At 36.3% G+C, this 16,958-nt stretch overlaps 1 protein-coding gene across 3 annotated transcripts in view; it reads left to right on the top strand.

Moving 5' to 3' along the window:
- Positions 1-16,958, top strand: part of LOC149792869 (beta-1,4-galactosyltransferase 4-like) — an 88,622-nt gene that overhangs the window by 32,926 nt on the left and 38,738 nt on the right. For all 3 annotated transcript variants that reach the window (XM_089966658.1, XM_089966660.1, XM_089966659.1), the window contains exons 3-5: positions 2,982-3,214; positions 10,545-10,747; positions 14,502-14,624. In XM_089966658.1, the coding sequence (XP_089822784.1) occupies positions 2,982-3,214; positions 10,545-10,747; positions 14,502-14,624 (559 nt within the window). The remainder of the gene's footprint in view (positions 1-2,981; positions 3,215-10,544; positions 10,748-14,501; positions 14,625-16,958) is intronic.

Below are 16,958 nucleotides of genomic sequence, written 5' to 3'. Positions count from 1 at the left end.
ATAAAACAGGGTCAATACTTGTGTTCACGAATCGGGGATATAATTCAGATCTTGCTTTCATTTCTTCAATGCGAAATATTGTTGCAACCCCGTTTTTCTGCTCGAGATGATGTAATGAATTTCCCTTAATGGTGCATTATTAATTGCAAATTACTGATTAAAAAAACTGACCGAACTCATCCCATCATGCTGTAGTTTATCCTATCAAGCATTGCCCTCTCCGGGCGAAATATCGTTGTATATTCAACGCCCTGAAACGATATAATGAACATGAGTTCTGAGACATACAAAGTAGACGGGAACACAGCTTATTCCCAGAATGTTCCCCAAAATATAGGGTTCATTCGAATTGCATTTAATCCATTTTATTATAATGAGCGTATTATACGTTTAGGGAAAAATTAACTCTTGCATATTTCACCTTTCTTGTTATATGAATATCCTGGAATTCCAGAATACTTCCGTTTGATGGATATACTTCCTTGTTTCCACGGAGTATCATCCACAATGCTCTTGCCTGGATCGGATCTCAGTGTCCAGATTGATAAGATGTATTCGTGAGATCAGAAGCATAGTATCGTCTGCTAAAAGCACACCATATATGTGTAACCCTTTGTCAAACCGCTAAACCCCATTATTGTTGTTGTGGGGTTTAACGCCATTTTGCAGCACACGATAGGCTATACATGGCGGCCAGTATTAATGGTGGAGGAAGAACCTGGGAAAACCCCGAGAAGAACCACCGACCCACGAGAAGCTACTGGCAAGCTTTCTCACATGCCCACATTAGCCGAATCCAAGACTCGAACCCACGCAGACAGAGGTGAGATGGCAGTGATCCGTAACGGAGAGCGCTTTAGACGAACTCGGCCACTCGGGGCCCCAACCCCATTATTATTTCATTAAATAGATCATTGTGTATACGAGAAATAGAAAAACGGACATTACACGCACTTTACCAGTTTCCCATTTTTTTTTATAGCAGAAATGAGTTCATTACTCTTTTCCCACACGATAATCAAGCAATTGACTCTGTGCAAGAATAAGCGATTATTCTCAAGATTTTTGTATTAATATCCAAATATGTAAAATGGATTTCAATGGTCCTTAATGCCAGTCTATCGAATGCCTTTTCGTTCTCAAGAAAAAAGCATAATATATACCAGACTTATTATTTATAAACAGTACATGAGACATTCTGGGAGTGTAAATGCAACAGAGATATCTCCTTATGAAAACCCTACTGACAAGCACGCGAAAAGTTTAAATATTTTTGAATTCTGGTCATCGATATTTTTTCAAACAATCTGTCCATAAATGACGTCAATGTCATACCACGAACTCAAGCGGACATAGGTGAGTTGTCAGTGATCTGTAAGGGCGAGCGCCTTAGACCACTGTCACCCGGCCCGGTTTAAGATTTAAGGCGCTTACACCACTCGACCACATGAGGTCCCCAAAACAGCAGTTAAACATCATATTAGATGTTTTCCGCCATACTTTAAATGCTGGCTGTACACGATTTTAAAAACTAGTAATTTTATTTTATGCTATCAGACTCTAATTTGCTTTATTCGTTCATTTTATTCACATTATCACAGTCAATATATTCATCGTCTGTTATGTCACTTAAATCAGAAAAATACGGTTTACATCAATTGACACATTCATCCAAATTATTTTATTCTAATCCACGAATACAGTATTACTTAAATCTGACCTCTTTTCCCTTCTTTCCCCAATCTGATTATAATCAGATCTCCGCTGTCCTACGTGAAGATCTGACGACGACCTTTTAAGGGTCATGTTCTGGTGACCTTTGAATTAGCCAATAGAAATTCAGCTTTCGAAATTATGAAAGCGAATCAAATCGTTCGATACAAATTCATACTGTACAATCTACATCCACACTACTCAGTCTCCAAACGCGAAGATATAAGACTTCATCTGATTGGTTGATAAAATTAGCGAGTATGGTAATAATATAGGTTAACAGAACATGACCCCTATGCGATCGCTGTCAGATCTTCATGTACATCAGTTGATATTTTAATCTGATTGCTTCTTTCCGCAATGACTTTGTATAATTGGTCTGCTCCCAGTTATGCACTCATTCTTTTTTCTTCAACATAAAGACCCTACATACATACATACATATATACATACATACATCATACATACATACATACATACATACACACACACACACACACACACACATATATATATATATATATATATATATATATATATATATATATATATATATATATATATATATATATATATATTAATTCGCCCGAGTTTCTTTATGAGTTCTCTTTTTGTGTCCTTGTATATTCTGTTACTGTTACTATCAATGCCTCTAATGTGTCCTGCTTTGATTAATTTTACACGCACTTTTATTATTTCTTTATGTAAATTATCAGGTCCACTTTCTTCCAATTGTTTAAAATATGATTAAATATTTAAATTCAGTGTATCTATCAGAAGCATTTTTTTTTTTTTACACGTTTAGCTATCAGTTCATTATACTTCTGTTTATCTTCCACTTATTTATACTCATAGGTTTAATTCAGGAAAATGTCAACGTCATAATCATTTCTAATGGATTTGCTAATTTCCATGTAATTATTTTTTTAATAAAAAAACCATGTTCCTTTATATGTTCTTTCAACACATTTTTCACACGTGCTGTTGTGACTGGTAGTCAGTCGATATTGCTATCGACGGGTTGTCGATTATTGTATCAATAGATAGAACTACAAACGTAAGCTTTACATTAACTCACTTTACTTAGGCTACCCTACCAGTCTGTCACAATATAACATACGACATTCCATACTTTTCCAAAGCAATACGCGTTTAAATTCTTTTGAATATAGATTAGTGAACTCTTAAAGGATATTCTATCAAATAAGTTATGAAGTATTATTTGATTGATTGCTTACCTGATCGATTATTTTTCCGATTCATTTCAGTTGGAAAACTAAACATAAGTATACACAACCTTACAGAAAGTGTTACAAATGAAGTGAGTCTTAGACGTGTTGCGTATGGAGGAAGGTACAAACCCGCCTGCGTTGCAAGGGAGAGAACTGCCATTATCATACCGTACAGGGACCGTGCAGAGCATCTGGATATTTTGACAAGGCACTTACATAACATTCTTCAACGACAGCAGCTGGAGTACCGAATATTCGTAATTGAAATAGTAAGATGAAGTGGGAAGATACTCTCATGTCAAACATTTTTAACGAAAATATGAATTTTTAGCACGCAATGTCATAGATATAGCCATCGAAAATCTGTGTCTGTCTCTGTCTCTGTCTGTCTCTCTTTCTCTCTCTCTGTTTCTCTGTTTCTCTGTCTGTCTGTCTGTCTGTCTGTCTCTTTTACATGAATGCAGGTTGATTCATGTGCTGATGCACTCTACTGCTACTATTACTGCTTAAGCTTGACCTGAAACGCCAGAAAGACCAATACATAAATAGAAATTCTGTCAAGGCTCGCACACACAACATGCGAAAACAGCACTCCGCTTATTGTTTGGAACATTAAATGCCTATTCAGATACGTACCTCAGTCAATATTTCATTCCTTTAACACAAGATTTGACATCTGCGCTTTTTGTTAAACTTGGGGCGAGTCAGAAAGTAAATTTAACGGCTTTTGCGGAAGAGTGCTTTACGTTTTAATAAAATTAAGTAAGATACTTTCGGCAGATACTGGGGAGGTGTGACCGTATTTGTGAAAAGTAAAAATTATTAGTAGAAAATACTGTGGAAAGAATTTATTTAGAACTAGAGGACTGTGTCTTTGTCCACTTTAAAGGAAACCATTTTGTTTTAGATAAAAATTTGACATGATTTTGCATAGAGTAGCTGACCATAGAATTGCTTAAATCGGCCTCATTAAATATTGTTCAGATTTCGAAATTGGCTCTAGGAGTGAATGTGTTAAATATTGTTCAGATTTCGAAATTGGCTCTAGGAGTGAATGTGTTAAATATTGTTCAGATTTCGAAATTGGCTCTAGGAGTGAATGTGTTAAATATTGTTCAGATTTCGAAATTGGCTCTAGGAGTGAATGTGTTAAATATTGTTCAGATTTCGAAATTGGCTCTAGGAGTGAATGTGTTAAATATTGTTCAGATTTCGAAATTGGCTCTAGGAGTGAATGTGTTAAATATTGTTCAGATTTCGAAATTGGCTCTAGGAGTGAATGTGTTAAATATTGTTCAGATTTCGAAATTGGCTCTAGGAGTGAATGTGTTAAATATTGTTCAGATTTCGAAATTGGCTCTAGGAGTGAATGTGTTAAATATTGTTCAGATTTCGAAATTGGCTCTAGGAGTGAATGTGTTAAATATTGTTCAGATTTCGAAATTGGCTCTAGGAGTGAATGTGTTAAATATTGTTCAGATTTCGAAATTGGCTCTAGGAGTGAATGTGTTAAATATTGTTCAGATTTCGAAATTGGCTCTAGGAGTGAATGTGTTAAATATTGTTCAGATTTCGAAATTGGCTCTAGGAGTGAATGTGTTAAATATTGTTCAGATTTCGAAATTGGCTCTAGGAGTGAATGTGTTAAATATTGTTCAGATTTCGAAATTGGCTCTAGGAGTGAATGTGTTAAATATTGTTCAGATTTCGAAATTGGCTCTAGGAGTGAATGTGTTAAATATTGTTCAGATTTCGAAATTGGCTCTAGGAGTGAATGTGTTAAATATTGTTCAGATTTCGAAATTGGCTCTAGGAGTGAATGTGTTAAATATTGTTCAGATTTCGAAATTGGCTCTAGGAGTGAATGTGTTAAATATTGTTCAGATTTCGAAATTGGCTCTAGGAGTGAATGTGTTAAATATTGTTCAGATTTCGAAATTGGCTCTAGGAGTGAATGTGTTAAATATTGTTCAGATTTCGAAATTGGCTCTAGGAGTGAATGTGTTAAATATTGTTCAGATTTCGAAATTGGCTCTAGGAGTGAATGTGTTAAATATTGTTCAGATTTCGAAATTGGCTCTAGGAGTGAATGTGTTAAATATTGTTCAGATTTCGAAATTGGCTCTAGGAGTGAATGTGTTAAATATTGTTCAGATTTCGAAATTGGCTCTAGGAGTGAATGTGTTAAATATTGTTCAGATTTCGAAATTGGCTCTAGGAGTGAATGTGTTAAATATTGTTCAGATTTCGAAATTGGCTCTAGGAGTGAATGTGTTAAATATTGTTCAGATTTCGAAATTGGCTCTAGGAGTGAATGTGTTAAATATTGTTCAGATTTCGAAATTGGCTCTAGGAGTGAATGTGTTAAATATTGTTCAGATTTCGAAATTGGCTCTAGGAGTGAATGTGTTAAATATTGTTCAGATTTCGAAATTGGCTCTAGGAGTGAATGTGTTAAATATTGTTCAGATTTCGAAATTGGCTCTAGGAGTGAATGTGTTAAATATTGTTCAGATTTCGAAATTGGCTCTAGGAGTGAATGTGTTAAATATTGTTCAGATTTCGAAATTGGCTCTAGGAGTGAATGTGTTAAATATTGTTCAGATTTCGAAATTGGCTCTAGGAGTGAATGTGTTAAATATTGTTCAGATTTCGAAATTGGCTCTAGGAGTGAATGTGTACACTTCGCTAGTATATGTTAGTTTACTTCCCCACTTGCCAACGTTAGAAACATGCATATGTTAGAGAAAAGGTATACCGATGGAAAATTTGACAGGTACGGATGAAATAAAAAATGACTAATTAATTAATTAATTAATCCCAGCGTGAACTTTCTGATGTTTTCGATATAATTCTAATCATTCTTTATCTCGTGGGATTAAGGATGATGTGCAATGTATCACTAAAATATATATCATAAATCAGCCCGGTATATCTTGTTTCATTGTAACAAAGATAAATTTAGATTTAACAGTTCCATTCACAAGCTGACAGATTACACAATTAGTAGAAGTAGGTTAAAAATGTAATTCGCACGAAAGTAGAGAATTAAAAGTATAAAAAGTAATTAATCAAATTAAGTTCATATTCTCTAAGTTCTGGAAGCTGATCAAACAAACACGCGCGCACAAAGCATTCAATCAGGGCACGACCTTGTGTCATCAATTGTACGAGTACTTCAGATCGTTACTCTATAGTTGTGACTCTGAAATTAACCACTGTTTAATTTTATGACTGAAACCTCGGATTATATTTAGGAAACTCCTATCTCCAAAGCTGAAGATCTCAAAAGTATCTGAACCGTAAAATCAGGAATATCTATCAGGTGGACTTGATGGAATAATAGCCGAGATGACACAAACACCACTCCAATCATTGGCCCTTATGTAGCAAAATTATTTAACGCAAGTTTTGAAACCAGGCACATCTTTTGTTCTTTATTTTTGTAATATTTTAGACTTTATTGTGACTTTGGCTCTTGCATCATTTCATTTTTTTAATTGTTTTATAATTTAAGTTGTTACAATATATTCATTTTTAAACTTTGACAATCGGAAATTCTGTAATCTGATGAATTCTTTGTCTGTTTCAGAAATTTAGTATTCAGTCTGGGTCAATTTAATAAAATATTCATTTACATTCCTCCCTGCTAAATTCAGTACCACTACCACTTTTATTCTAGGTCATTTTACTAACGTAATATTTCGGATTTATATTAGTCTCAGGTAAACTCCGTTTAATTTTCTGATTTTCAGTCTTACTTCAGGGTCTTAGTCGTTTCCATCCAATTTTATTGGTATTTGCTTTTGTCTCCTCTAAATTCCATTTCATTTTCAGTACGACCTTTAGTTTAGGGCATATTTATCCGGTAGACATCTCGAATTATGCGGCCGCCATATTCTTAACGTCATTGCATGAAATTTCATGGCGATTGCCAATATGCTAAAAGTAGTCCTCCTTCTCCTGGATAGCCTAATTACAACCGCCCTTCTGAATATCACCTAATCTTGTGGTACTTTCATACCATATCAGTTGCATATATGTCAGCATAAATCAGCTTCCCAGCCATCTCTTCAACTGGATTATCATCAAATGCGTAACACACCCATACCGATTCACTGTGTTAAATTCTCGTAAAAGTCCATTGTGTTAAATTCTCGTAAAAGTCCATACAGGTCCACAATATAAACGTCCATACAGGCCCACAATATAAAAGTGTATACAGTCCCACAATATAAAAGTCCATACAATATTGAGTTATACCCATACTGACCAACAATATTAATGCTATGGACGTTTTCAATATTAAATTCCGTAAGTGCACATAGCTACCCCAATCAAAATGGCGGCGTAATTTTAAGTTCACCTAGTACAGATAGTGACACAAACTTTATACAGTGGACATTTTTAACATTAAATTCCCCTTGCGGCCATCATCGTCTGAAAATGGCAACGTACTGTCAGACTTTCCTTTTTGCTATATCAATATTGTTGGGGCTTTACTGACCCTAGTAACCACTCATTACTATTCTTTTTTAAACAATACAAAAACACATTTAATATTTTTGCTTATCACATAGATGGTACACTTTACATATAATATGTGCAGTTTACTATTATTGATTGTCAAGTTTGCTCAGCCCCAGTTCGTAAGTCGTGTATAAACTAAGGTATTATTACAAGCCATGGTTGATGTATAAACATTGCCGTAGGCTAGAGTTGGTCTATTACACAAGGTTACCGTGACCAGAGAGAAGACCCGGCATCTTGGATCGGCACAGGCGTTAGATCGAGCGACTTCCCACCTATGTGTTACAGCATAGTCCTAAGATCAGAGGAACCCGCGAGGCACCGGGGCGTGTTCTAAATCCGTCCCCACGTGGACAGACAGCGAGAAGGACATTATCCGCACAGTTTGATTGGATCGGGTCAAAACGACGCCCAGTCAGAATTGTGATAACAGTTTCGATCTGAATTATAGCTTCTAACTAGCAAGCAAAATTTAGTCACGCCTAGGACGATTGCTGAGCAGTATAGGGTTACTTCGAGGAAGCTACTCGTAATTTGGTGGTAAAACTTAGAGATGAGATTCTAAGGAAAGACAAAGCTTGGTGAAGGAAGCTTTTGGGGTGACAGAACTTTCGGTTCAGTGGAGTCCTGAGTTTCTAAGAGGGGAGACGGAAGTCTGACTAGCAGAGCAGTCGGAGTCGACAAGTCTGGTCTGTAGAGAGAGTCGAAGAAGAGGAGGAAAAGGAGTCGAGGAGGAGAACGTGGGCAAAGCGGAGGAGCTTAGAAAAGTCGAGGAGGATAAGGAATTCTGAGAAAGTCGGGAGGAAGAGGAGAAGGAATTGGTGGAATAGATGAGTAGAATACAAGAACAGGTGGAAAACTATCTCACACTACTAATCGAATGATGCAATAGGCTATCACATGGTCGAGCGGAAGAAGAGTACTTGTGAAATTGTAATCAATTGACTGTTGAATTGTCATTAAATTGTTATTCGTTGCATTTCGCTTTTTTATATTCAGTCGTTTAACCGTCGGCATTGCTGACTGGGGTCTCGGAGCTTTATATATATCTTTCACTAATTTAACTTCCAACCAAAATCGAGTGGGACTTCTACACCTACCACAGTGGCGGCCTAACGACCCGTCACATCACATTGATATAAGAGCATATAAACATATTTCTTTATGTGATTCTAATTAGTCATAAAAGCCAATTAAAATTTCGAGCTATATTCTATCTTACTGATTGGCTACTATCGTATAACTTTTTCTTTAATCACTTTCTGGAATTGTGCTTGGTATTGCTTTCAACATTTCGGTGGCCATTTGAAGAAAGGTCAAGTCTGTCGGAAAATTCCATTTCAGCCCACAGGGGTGTTTCACATAAAACAGAGTGTGTGTCAATTGATGAAATGCTGGATGGAGGATCCTCTTATAGCGAATCCACCCCATGACAAGCATGGTTTAAATATTGATTTAAAGGGGTTAAATAAATTCACATATGTTAAGAGAAGAATGTAGATAAATACCGGTCTATCAGCCGACAAAATGCCTTCCAACCACATCATTTTAACTCAGTTAAAATGGTCCTACGAGCAGATGCTTCGTATTATGTGATGCAGTTCTAACAAATTTGTTTGTATCTATTTCTACTATTTAATAAATAGTGCAAATATTCGGTCACAATTACATTACAGTAAATCTGGTATTTCTTCATCCATTAATAAACCCTTTACAAGAATATTCAAGAACTGGAATGCTTAGTACTATAATTGACACATTTTAGGTGGACAAATTGAAATATAACCGCTCGTCTAACCAAACATGAACCTACCACGTGACATCACACATTAATTTCCATCGGTGATTTAAAAGGACCGTTGCTCTTGGAACTATTATTTGAATATAAAATCTACTTTTAAATGTTAATGGTTACAGAAAAACGTATTATTAATTCATATAGCGTCTGGGACTATTTTTTACGTTCAAGAAATGATAGGTGCCTCGTCTGAACCGAATGGACGAAATTAGTTCTTCTTTCTATCTCAGCTATTTCCATTAAAATAAAAAACATATGATAAACAGAATCTCAGCTTGAGATCCTCTATCACGCATGCATCTTGACGTCACAAAATGACATTAATGCGTCATATAAGACAGAATGGTAATGCCACAGGCAGACACATGAACTGCAGAAGTTCTTTTCAAGCACTTTAGTTTTAAGAAAGAACTGGCTCAGTAGTTTCCTTCATACAATAAATATCATCGTACATTTTGTGTTCGTGTCATATTAGCTTTATGAAACGTTTTAAATAATTTTATTTTTTCGCTTACCAAAGCTCGCCTTTATTATTTCAAAAATGCATACATGTGAGATACTTTATTTCTGTCTTCTGCATAAGTCAATATCTGTAACTGCTGGTGCAGTTGGGGACTGTGATTGTAGGCTGTGTGCTTGTATCACCTTAGGCAGAATTTAATATCTGTATTTCCCATAAAACAGTACCTGTAACTGCCTAAATTCTGAAAGTAGGATATTTGCTTTTATCACAAAAAACAGATATCAACAGTGTCCCGTGAATGGGATCGAAGCATCCTCGAGTAAGCTCCCCTCAGATGCTCAAAGTGTCTGCTATGAGATCAAAGAATTAGACCCACGTCGACGGCTCTTGAACCACTTCAGCTGAACGAGACCACCCAAGGATACTCCTATTACATACATACATTATTACATACATACATACATACATACATACATGCATGCATACGTACATACTTACATACATACATACATCCATACTTGCATACATACATACATACATACATACATACATACATACATACATACATACATACATACATAGTACACCTATAGCTGGATTATTCTTTGTCGACGAGTAAGGGGAAGAGGGTGACTGGTTCAGCTAAACTGATACATTCAATATTTAAAAAATGGAACATAGGAGTATGTGTGTATGACGTAATCCAGTCCACAAGTTGCAGTGTATTAAATACGCAATATAAGCATCCGCGTTCGTTTATTCACTTGGTATTAACTGATCAAATATTTTTAGTGGTTGTCTTTTATAGGCACTTCCAACACAATTCAACAGGGGTATACTGGCAAACATAGGGTTCGTAATTGCAAAGGAAAGTGGTAACTTTTCCTGCTTCATAATCCATGACGTCGATTCGTTAATGATGAACGATGCAAATCTGTACAGATGTGGAAGTCAGCCGAGACATCTTGTAACTGGAAACACAAAGTATGGCACCAAGAACAAGGAATATGGGTAGGACTTGTTGAACCCATGATATTTTAAAATCACGTTACCCTATGTCCGTCTGTCTGTCCAATACGCCATATATCCTTCTGGGACGCTGGTTCTGAGGGGGTAGGGTTGATATTAAATGGTCAGAAACGCACAGAAATAAATTTCAGGTTACTACGCTTAGGTCACAGTCAAGAGTGATAGTACTGGTGGAGTCACTGGGGATAGTCCAAACTATTACTGTTGTACGTGGATACTGGGGGTGCAGTGTTGCTATGGTGGGTTCTATACGGTAAAAGTTGCGGTGACTTAGTAATTAGCATACCGGAATCAGAACCAGTACAGTGGGCATTTAGGACACACGGTACTAATTATTTGGAAGAACTGTTAACCAGTCTAGAAATGGGTGAACAAATAATTGAGTATATAAGGATTTGGTGGTCCATAATTGGTTACTAATAAAACGTTAAATTTTAGTAAAAATATCTTTTGAGAGTTTATCCTATCTGTAATTTAAAAAAAAATATAGACAAAATTCTTTTATGCAATTTTAGTATTTTACACAGACTTGACTTAGGTGTATTCAATAATGAAAGTAGCACCTAATTCATTTGGTGCAGTATCAATAACACGTGTTTCATGCACATGTAGATACAACAAAAATGCCGCTGCTCATATAGTGTTCTCCACGCAGAAGCTTGAACCAAGGTTAGTTGTGGACGGAGAAATATAGGTCTCATCATCAGCACCCAGAAATGTTAAGTTATTGAATTTTGAACATGATGGTTTTTCCATATGTTTACTATTGGAGTTGAATTAGTACCGTGAGTCCTTTAAATTCCGTTTGGTGCATTCCAGGCCGGCATCCTTTATATACATATTTGGGCGACGCACTTCACTGTAGAGTTTGTGGCATTGTATACGCATAGCATGGTATCAGTGGACATAGCGGTTGGAGGAGTCTTGGTCACACTAACTGAATTTCAACGAAGTTAAATAACTAGGTGAAAAGGTGAATGTATACATTGAAACCAGAAATTGCCTATTACTGCAGTTCGTGTCTAAAATGCACACACACTCTCAAATATAATTTTTTAAAATAACAATCCATTTAAATTTTTCAAGAAAATGTAATCCAGTCAGGTCATCCACATATGAATTTTGATTGGTTTACCAGATTAAATCTGTCCAGATTCACTAGGTTTTAGATTAGCTTTGATCTATAACACGTACCATTACTAGCTAGATCAGATGTGTTCCATTATCTCTGATCTGAGGTATGACACATACCATTACTGACTGGATCAGCTGTGTTCCGATATCTTTGATCTATAACACGTACCATTAGTAACTGGATCAGCTGTGTTCCAATATCTCTGATATGAGACATGGCACGTACCATTACTAATGTAATCAGCTGTGTTCCAATATATCTGGTCTATGACACGTGCCATTGCTAACTGGCTCACATGTGTTCGAAAATCTCTGATACGAGATATGACACGTACCATTACTAATTGGATCAGCTATGTTCCAGTATCTCTGATCTGAGATATGACGCATGCCATTATTAAGAGGATCAGCTATGTTCCGTTATCTATGATCTGAGATGTGACATGTACCATTATAAACTGGATCAGTTGTGTTCCAATATCTCTGATCCCAAATAATATACATTCCATTACCAACTGGATCAGCTGTGTTTCAATATCTCTGATCTCAGATAGTATACGTACCATTACTAATTCTATCAGCTGTGTTCCAGTATCTCTGATCTCAGATATTATACGTACCATTACTAATTGGATCAGCTGTGTTCCAATATCTCTGATCTCAGATATTATACGTACCATTACTAATTGGATCAGCTGTGTTCCAATATCTCTGATCCGAAATAATATACATTCCATTACCAACTGGATCAGCTGTGTTTCAATATCTCTGATCCCAAATAATATACATTCCATTACCAACTGGATCAGCTGTGTTCCAATATCTCTGATCTCAGATATTTTACGTACCATTACTAATTGGATCAGCTGTGTTCCAGTATCTCTGATCTCAGATATTATACGTACCATTACTATTTGGATCTGCTGTGTTCCAATATCTCTAATCTCAGATATTATACGTACCATTGCTAATTGGATCAGCTGTGTTCCAATATTTCTGATCTCAGATATCATAAGTACAGTTCATATTTTGGCATGCTGTGTCCCAAATTTGCTGATCTGAGATATGACATCATAACTGGGAGATGTGTTTGAAACACAAGTGAAAAGTTTTATTCTTCATTTGTTTTTTGTAATAACATCACATTGCCAAACAAAACACAATTATCTACTGCCACACCATTACTTTATTAGGAAAGTGTGGTATTACATGGCTACTATTTGTATCCCTCCGTTCTTCGCTGAAGTACATTATCAGTAAGGAAACAAAAAAGAAAGACAAGCAGCCTATTCTTTTTACTATGACTAGACTTGTTATTATAACCAAACAAAATTCATAAATGTTCTCTCACCACCCTTATCAATTTGCATTCTCGTCAATGGACACTCATACAGAACATTAAGTGTCTGCTAGAGAATGCACCTTTTCTTTCAACGCGTTTACAAAATCTTAAGATAGTGAGCACAGATCTAACATTTCGCAATGCAAAAATTGTTCAAATGGAAATAAAATCGAAAGAGGTATCGTTATATGGTCATAAATATTCTTAAAAAAATTAATTTATTTATATATCGAACAGTTTCTGTGTGGTCTCGCTCAAGCAGATTCTGGACTGATGTATACAGTTGAATAAATAGCATGAAAACTATGCCAATCCACCTAACGCAATTGGTGTATGATAAACATGCAAGGCATTCTATCAACTCTTTCGTTGGTTCCTTGCATCGATGGACAGATTTCGCAATGAAAACTTAGGACCCCACACTCTGGTATCCACCATACTTCCGCCACAACAAACACAGGGACTTAGGAAGGCGAGCAATCGAAAAAATATTGATACACGAAGATACCGAGCGAATCAAACATCTGAACGAGTGCGGCTTGATAGTCCATGTTTTCCCCTATTTCCAAGGACTTTAAGATAACAGCCATTGTCAACTTAAAGGTTCTTAAACACGCAAATACTGAAGTACTTTCTTTCTAATCGCTCAATTACCACACATCACGAAACTATAATTTCAGACTCGCATTTTTATTTCACATCAGTATGATTCCTCAGTAAGTCTTTACGAGCCGAATATTAGGAGTTTACGTTATACAATGCAAAACACTACCCAAACTACCAATACAAAGACTTATTCATATCTCAAATTATTGAACATATATGCCTAAAATATCCAAATAGTTAAGTTAATAAATTAGGGAGAGGACATTTTACGAACTAATTCATGCTGTCATAACATTCCGTGCATGCTGAACATTATGACGTCAGCTCCTAGAAATTGGTTAATGACTCGGATTGAAAATTATCTTCCCAGCACCGACTCCACATGATGAAAATATAATCGCCAAATTCTAACAAGGCTATAAACGGAGACTTAAAGACAAATCGCACCTATCCTGGGTTTTGACAATACATTTTGTAGTTCATGTTCCTCTACGAACAATTTGCATCTGTGTAAGTTAAGATGGGATTATGGGACAGTGTATCACTGAAGTCACTTGATAAAATATTCAATATGGCTATGTTGCAAATATTGTTTTCCATTTTCAAAATTTATTGCTGATCAGTATTTATACATCTCTCTTTTTCTTCCCGCAGTTTGCCGTATAAGCAATACATGAGTGGAGTCATTGCCCTAACGGACGCTCAGTACCAAAAAGCCAACGGATTTTCCAATGTTTATTTTGGATGGGGTGGAGAAGATGACGATTTTAGTTTTAGGTAAAATCATATTATACTTTAAAAAGACCAGTCTAAATATTCTATGATAAGAACAGTCTAAATATTCTATGATTAATGACACTCTCTTCTTTACAAGGTCAGAGTTCTTTCAGAATGAAAATAAAATACATACATCGAGACTGTAGTCATCTTTTACCTGCAACACAAACTTTTTCGAAAATAATAAACTGTATTTCGTTCTATATTTAAGAATGTAATAGCAAGAATGTTCAATTTTAATGGAAACGGTTTTCGAAATCACCTTAATCCTTTGGAAATATTCAATAAATAAAAAACAAATGGTTCTTGTCAAAACCAGCACAGTTGTCCATTTATTTTGTTACATTTCTTTGTCTCGAATGCAAGGCACATGCATGACTGATGATTCATTTTTATGATGGCACGGTTCGTTATTTTTATCATCGATGTCGTAGTTTAAGTAGGGGAGCGCTTTTAGGCTTTACATTTAGCCGTTTCTCAGACACTTATCTCTGTACTTGTTGTGAGACTTGGCGGACATGTTCAATTTTGGAAGTTACTTTCACGCTCCAGTTATTTTCATTAACTCATTTTCTTAGATACTGTTCTAGATATAGCCATGCAGCTTGATTGGTTTATTTATCAGGAGTGTACCACTTGATTGGATTGGTGTATTTATCAGGAGTGTACTACTTGATTGGATTGGTGTATTTATCATTGAGGTTAATACTTGATTGGATTGGTGTATTTATCATGGAGAGTACTATTTGATTGGATTGGTGTAAATATCATGGAAGGTACTGCTTGATTGGATTGGTGAATTTATCACGGAAGGTATTACTGGATTGGATTGGTGTATTTATCATAGAGGGTAGTACTTAGATTTGTGTATTTATCATGGAGGGTATTAATTAATTGGATTGGTGTATATATCATGGAGGGTATTACTTAATTTGATTGGTGTATTTATCATGGAGGGTAGTAGTTAAGGGGGATATTATAGGGTCAATGGGATTTATCATTACAAATACCCTTGGGACAATATAGGGTCTATGTAAATTTAACATGGAGAAAAATCGTGGGACAATATAGGGTCAATGGGAATTAACATGGTCAAAAACCCATGGGACAATATAGGGTCTATGTAAATTTAACATGGTCAAAAAAACCCTGGGACTGTATAGGGTCTATGTAAAATTGAAACAGGGAGGGTCTCTATCTCTAAAAAATAAAAAAAGGGGTAGGCAATGGAAAGGCTATCTCTTTTCGAGAAATATGGCTGGCCCTGAAAAGGGCCTTTGGGTTTATGTTAATATTAATATTAACATAGATGGCATCTGTTACATCTTCTTCTTCTTAAACTCCTTCTAACTGCCGGTCCATACACAAGTACCCTCTTCAGACATCCTTGTCTTTCTATATAAACTCTCCTCATCCATAGACTTGTATCTGTCCTATCAACAACAGTCCACTTGGACCGGACATACATGAGCATGTCCGTTCTGAACATCATTGTTGACACAAGGGTTGAAGATTGAACGTCGGTCCACATCTTGAGGCTCCGAGAAACAAGTGAATCAATGCAGTCAACGGCACTTATTTATAGGTACAGGTAGGATTGAAACGGATTGAGTTCATTCACCAATCCGAAAACGCGTTACAAAATTCAGCCAGCCGCATCCAATCCGAAGAGAGCAGTCTGTGACGTCACATAGTCAATATAGATCTGCTAGCGCTTGTGTGCAGTCAATCTATGCGACAGTGATTCAACATGACGGAAACTCAGAAAACGATCCAATGGGGTGCACCAGCAGCGGAGACCGCCCAAGGGAACCCGGACTTACTTTCAGAAGAGGTGAATTGGGATTTTGTGGATTTTCTCTCCTCGCAAGAATTTGTTCCGGAACCTTCGTTACCTTCTTCATTACCGCAAGTGGAGAATTTTAGAGAGAGACAGAAAGAAGAATTGGAGAAATTTATACAACGACAAAAGGAAGCGGAACAGGCTTTTCTCCTACAGCAACAGCAAGAAGAAGAGGTAAGAAAAAAACAACAGCAGCAGCAGCAAGAAGAAGAAGTAGCAGCAAAGAAACAAGAGGGCGAAAATCAAACGGTCACGGTACTGTTGGACATTTTAGCGGAGTTAAGAAGTCTGAAACAAATGTATCAGACTTCTTTATCACGACCGAAGAGAATACGACCTTCCCGAGCTAAACACGTCAACCCTGTGACTAAGCCTACCGTACCACCCTTAGTGATTTCAACTCAATCATTATCATCATCATCAACAGTACGTAGTCCAGAAGTAGGCCTTGGCCGTGGCAAAGGCTTAAGGCAGTTAAAGTTGATTGCTTA

The sequence above is a fragment of the Sinohyriopsis cumingii genome, chromosome 8 (assembly GCF_028554795.1).
Source record: "Sinohyriopsis cumingii isolate HCF-2022 chromosome 8, ASM2855479v2, whole genome shotgun sequence".
In the NCBI taxonomy this organism is placed as follows: Eukaryota; Metazoa; Mollusca; class Bivalvia; order Unionida; family Unionidae; genus Sinohyriopsis; species Sinohyriopsis cumingii.
Note: the sequence above shows the minus strand (reverse complement) of the source record. Positions and strands in the feature narration are given on the sequence as shown.